The sequence below is a fragment of the Peromyscus eremicus genome, chromosome 1, assembly GCF_949786415.1.
Source record: "Peromyscus eremicus chromosome 1, PerEre_H2_v1, whole genome shotgun sequence".
NCBI classification, from domain to species: Eukaryota; Metazoa; Chordata; class Mammalia; order Rodentia; family Cricetidae; genus Peromyscus; species Peromyscus eremicus.
Window position 1 is genome coordinate 51,704,817 of NC_081416.1, and position 6,005 is coordinate 51,710,821.

General features: G+C 42.0%; 1 protein-coding gene across 1 annotated transcript; it reads left to right on the forward strand.

Moving 5' to 3' along the window:
* The first annotated feature begins 696 nt into the window (after positions 1 to 696).
* On the forward strand, positions 697 to 3,534 carry LOC131902256 (secretoglobin family 1D member 4-like). Its single transcript, XM_059253315.1, has 3 exons — positions 697 to 754; positions 2,527 to 2,717; positions 3,469 to 3,534. Exons 1-3 carry the CDS (start codon positions 700 to 702, stop codon positions 3,532 to 3,534), a joined length of 312 nt encoding a protein of 103 aa, XP_059109298.1. The 5' UTR covers positions 697 to 699.
* The last annotated feature ends 2,471 nt before the right edge of the window (positions 3,535 to 6,005 follow it).

Genomic DNA, 6,005 nt, shown 5'->3' on the forward strand with positions numbered 1-6,005 from the left:
ATTTTCTTTCAGATTTTTTCCACTTTTTCTACATTAGTCTAGATGTGCATTTGTCTAGTTCATAGTTTTAAAAAACTGTCTTTGTTTCATTGATGTTTTTTTCTATGCTTTCTACTCTATATTTTTTCTTTCTCTTATTCGGTGTTTCCTTCCTTAACTAACTGGGAGTTTATTTTATTTTTGTTTCCAGTACATTAGGGTTACTTCTTTCAGATCTTCCTGATCTTCTGTTGTAGTTATATGCTAGGATTTGGATGAGTGTTGGCAAGGTCCAAATGCAAAGCTCTCATTTCCAGGGCTGATATTTGGAGGTTCTGTGCCCTAGAGAATGTCATTCTGTTGTCAAGAAGCCACTTGTGTCTGTTGAGAAGGAGAGAACTCAAGTGTAATAATCAAAAGCTCAAAAGTAAACTGAAACTTCACAAATTGCTTCCTGGGGAGTGTGAAAGGTCACCTAAAGGAACAGTGATGTTCCTGTGAGGCTGTTCTCCTGGGCTCCAGCCCAACAGGATGGAGGGAGGTGAGGGGATCAGCCCTCAATGATGCAGAAGGAGGGCCTAAATCAGGCCTCATGAGCTGCCATGTGCTTGAAGGGCGGGACCAGTAAGTCTCACCAAGTATAAATATCCCTGGTCCCCAGGGGCTCTGGTAGAGTCCATTTGCTCACCCTTTTTGAAGTCTCTAAACAAACTGAGCACCATGAGGCTGGTCCTGTGTTTTGCACTGGTCATCCTGGCTCTTTGTTGCTATGAAGGTGAGTATCATTTATGATCAATTCAGCCACAGCTCCTGGTAAGTTTACCTCTTTGAACAGTTAGTAAATGTATGTGTGGTAAGGTTGAGGACAGGGAAAGACAATCTAAAATTTCTTCCAACCTCCTAAAAGCCCAGATACATTCAACTAATTTTCTCCTACCTCAGAGGCTTGGTGAGGGGTGAGGGGGGACAAAAAGGCCTTTATCAACAGAGTTCAGGAAATGTTTTTTATTAGAGAGATTTTTTTTGGTTGTGTTATTTTTCAGTTTATTGTCTTTGTCTCTGGGAAGGTGACTTGAGAGAGCTCTGTTCCACAGTATTTTCCAAGTCTGTGAGTAACACATCTCAAATCCCTCCACTAGACTCTGAGGATAAGCAGGCTCTTGTAGTCTGTCCAATTGGTTTTCTGGGGGATCTCACCAATAACAGGGATAGAAACGGTGCAGTCATTACCACTAAGATGTCTATTTTTCTAAAATTAACTATTTTTTTTTGCAAACAATCCATTTGTGTGTAAACAGAACATTCCTACGTACTCTGTACCTTCAAAATGAACCAAATTTCATGGGTGTTACCCTCTTTCCATTCTGCATCCCCTCCTGTCTGCCTTACTGCCCCTCATCTGAAAGCCTACATGTCCCTACAGTCTGATGGAATCTGCTTGAGGCCCACATCAGACAGTTTAGGCACCCCATAAGGATAGCATTGACTTGTCCTTCGGAAAACTGGGTCTGGTGGCACATCCCTGTGATCCAAGCTAAGTGGAGCTGAAACAGGAGAAACTTTGGTCTGAGGCCACCTCTGGAGATTTGTAGGGTTGTTTTGTTTTGTTTTGTTTTGTTTTGTTTTGTTTTTAAAGAGTCTTGAAGGGAATGTAGAACCTAGATTAGGAAAGCTGATTTCTTCACTTCTACTCAAACACTCGTCATCGATCTTTAGAACCATAAGGTGGGGGTCCGCTTCCCCTGTCGCTTTTCCTAGAAGTAAATCTGAGCATCATTGTGGAAAGGCAAAGCTTTTCACAGTTCCCAGATATACTCTGGTGTGTATCAAAATGGATCAACTCAACCAGGTGGTGCTGGCACATGCCTTTGTTCCCAGCACTCAGGAGGCAGAGGCAGGCAGATCTCTGAGTCTACAGATTTGAGTTCCAGGACAGCCAAAGCTACACAGAGAAACCCTGTCTCCAAACAAAAAAAAAAAAAAAAAAAAAAAAAAAAAAAAAAAAAAAAACCCTGATCAACTCTTGCCGCCTTAGCTTTTTACCGTGGACTGTACTTGATGCCGTGACCTAATTCCACCAATTCCAAAATCTCACCTTTCCTACACAGAAGCAGTCTGCTTGGTTTTTACTTTTCCCATCTCTTGTAAAATTCTACCTCTGTTATTCATGTCAAAGTTAGGATGACTCAAAAATTCCTTTTTTCAACTATCTAAGAATCATGAAAATGCTACTCAAGACGCAGTCAAACCTCCAACTTTTAATGCTAGAAAAGGGAATTCCAGAAAGCCATAGAAGCTTGGGGAGTTGTAAATGCGGATTAAAACACAGAAACAGAGAGAGTTAATAATAATCTTTCTTCAGTCCCTTGCTGTGTGATCATGAGGACTTCATGCTGCCTTGCTTCAGAGCCATCACAGGGTTGAGCCATAATACTGGTTATCCTGTCCAGTCTGAAGCCTTAAGTCAGAGAGCCTGGCGCAAAAAGAATTAATTAAAAATGAAAAGTAACTTTGATTAACTGACTTCTTCCTCCTCACATTTTCCAGCTAATGCTAAAATCTGTGAAGCTGTTATGCGTGAAAGCACGATCTTCATAACGAAGAGCGAGAAAGAGCTGGAGGAGGAACTTAAGAAATATGATGCACCTCCAGAGGCTGTGCAAGCTAAACTGGAAGCGAAGAAATGTGTAGACGAGCACTTGAATTTTTTTCACAAAATAGGAGTAGCAGCCATATTGGTATGTCCATTTTGCTTTCTATACTCAGAAGGGCACAAATGAAGTTGGCCTGACATTCTGTAGGGAACACATGGATGGGGTGAAGCACGGGAATTAGGGTCATCAGTGATAGGTTGGTTCAGGAATATACTGCTGATTTGAATTCAGTTATAACAGTGCCTGGGATAAGTGCCTCCTTCTAGAGTTCCACCCTAGATGTAGCACTCTCATGGCATTCTAACAAAATGAAAAGGGCCCTATGAAGGGAAGATTCGGGGAGAACTCTATTGTCAATCTCCTGGGAGCTTTGCTAAGTTGACAACTGCATAATGAATGGATTTTATCTCTTTTGAATGCTTTGGAGAGTGTTGGTGGATGGAAATCACACTGATGAGAGGGAGGAAGCTGGAGACAACCTGCTTAAGAGCAAAATCCTGGCAGGATGCATTTCTCTGCCACCTTTGCTGGCCCTGCCAGAAGCCTGCGAACCTCCTCTTTCCGATACTCCTTACCCACTTCTGCCCTTGGCCCCCTCGGGCTACCCCACTGGAATGAAAGTAGAGTTCACAATTCTAAATCACCAGAGGAAGTTACACCTGGGAAGCTGTGACCCATTTTGTCCCCTGCTGATCACAGAGACATAGAGACTTGAGTCACACCTGAGTCCACTCAGAGTTATTTGCCTGAATTTGGAAAGAGTTTCCGTTAATATGCATTATTTGATGTAGTTTCCCCAGAACAATTCAGTTCTTCCCCCAAGCACACTTTGCAGGTCTTTCCAAAGTCCTCTTCCATGGAGCACTGGTTTGTCAACATTTCTGCTCCTGGAGCTGCCTGACTCTCCTCACCTTTCTTCTCTTGCTTCCTGTTTATTTCCAGGGAGAAGTTGGAGTCAAGTGTTTTATAAAATCTTGAAATGGCTCTTCCTGCTCTCCATTGGTTCTCACGGATAAACTGACTTTTCCTTGCCTGATGTAAAGGTTTCAACGTCTTGCACTAATAAATTACTCTCCCTGCATGTTACCATCTGTCTGTTGTCTTGGGTCTTGCACTGAATGGGTTTTGATTTTTAAAAAAATGGATTTTCAGCAATGGTAACAAGTTACAGAGATAACTTCCTCAGCCGTAGATTTTTGACCAGGTTTACTATAAGAGACATGAATTCCCTCCTGTGGAGTCAGCCTCATTATAAAAAGAGAAAGAGAAGACAAGCTATCAATATGACAATCAAGCCTGGGAACCAGGCATCTGGAACACTAGTGTTTGGTCAAGCATCATCTTGCACTGCCCTGCAAGTAAGTTTCTCATTTCTGTAGCCATAAATGAAAATGACCTCAGATGATAACAAACATTGGCCTCTCCTGTGGCCACTGTACTAAACTGTCTCATTGCTACCCTGTACAACTTGCCAGTCACTGCCTAAGTAATCCAACTCAGTATCTTCCCCCATCCAACCCACGGTACTACTTAGGACAAGCTCCACATTCTGAATGAACATCTCTAGCTGTCATAAGCTTTGTTGAAGTCGACCCACCATGCTCTCCACGTGCTCTCCATTCCTTAAAGCAACACAGTGCAACTTATGCAAGCTTGTGTCCTAATCATATTAATTTATAATTTCCCTCCTATGTCTATCTGAATATTTCCGAGTTTTCTTCCCCAGTAAAGCAGTCATGGCTTCATACCACGCCAGGGCATGGGAGAAAATGAGAGAGAAAGAAAAGAGGGTTTTAGCAATGCCTACTGTCCTAAACTTGGTCCACATCCTCAAGTCTGATGGGTGCTTGCTCTCTAAGACAATACAACCACGCTTCAGAAAGTTCAGGTTCCTAAAATCCCTGCCTTTTATGACTGACCAAGTGAAAAAAGAAAAGCAAGAACTCTTCCGAGAATGGGACACAACTGCCAGCAGCACTAACCAAAGATCTTACGCCGGCATAGATGTTTAAGTAAAGCTGACGCTCTAACTGCATTACGGCTAGTGGGAAAGAAACTGAGATAGAATGTTCACATGAAAAAGAATGGTAGACGTTAAAACCATTGTGTGCAACACAGAAGTCAAATCTTAAGGTGACGATTGAAAAATAGAATTGAAAAGGAAAAAAATAGAAGGAAAAATTTCCAGAACTAAACCACATGAAATTGAAAAAGCCACAGAAACCCACTCCTTCTCCACACCTATCATATATTTGGGTGATATGGAGAAATTCTATGTAAGGAAAAAATCTTTCTTCCACAAAAAAAAATAAAAAACAAACAAAACAAAAAACATTAAGTTGTCTCAAAGTAGAGGGAGTGAAAGTAAAACCTAATAGAGAGACTTCTGGGTAATATGGCAGACAAAAAGCTGCTTCCTTGTAACTCTGTCAAAGAGAGGAGAAATGGGGGGGGGGGCGGTGGGATTCGCCAAGTGTGGTTGCCTACGCCTTGAATCTCCATACAGTTCTCTGGAGGCAGAGGCAGGCAGGTCTCTGTGAGTTCCAGACCACCCTGGTCTATAAAGCAAGTTCCAGGCTATCCGGGGTGACATGGTGAGATTCTGTCTCAGAAAGAGGAAGAGAGGAGAGAGAGAAAGGGCCTCATTACAGAAAGAGAAAGACAAGACAAGGGTCGGAAACTCACAAGGGTAGTGACAGGATCCTTGAAAAGATGGCAAGTGGCAAAAAAGAAGCTAACAAATCATGCTGCTATGAACATAGTTGAGCATGTATCTTTGTGGTAACCATGGAGGCTATATATGTAGCAGGGGGGACCCTAGGATGACTGTGGCTTATAATAAGTTTTGGTTTTACTCAATTACTGAGCAAGCATCAATGAAACATTTCACTATTAAGATAAGTATTTATACTGTATCAAGCTGATAATAGAAAAATAAATGAATAAATTAAAATAAAATAAGAAGCTAGCAAACCGGTCCCTCCGCCGCATGGTGGAGAAATTGCAGCTGTGAGGTGCCACCACCACAAAAGCAGGCAGCCCTGTGAAAGGAGACTCAGAGTCCTACACTCAGGACAAGCCCAAAGCTTCACAAGCTTCCAAACCAGGTGTAAGTCAACGTGACTGAGAAATGCAGGGCCTCTGCTACCTTAAGAGGAAACCCTCATCTGAAAACTGACTGAGAATGGGGGACAGGGAGGAGTCTGGGAGAGTGAATTCAAACTGTCTTTCTTTCTATACTTAGTAGGTCAGTTTTTTGTTTGTTTGCTTGTCTGCCTGTGTGTGGTGATGGTAGCTGTTTTAAAACAATCTTTTATTTTTGTTTTTTCCTTCTAACATTTGTCTAATTTTGGATTTGAACTTTCTCATTAC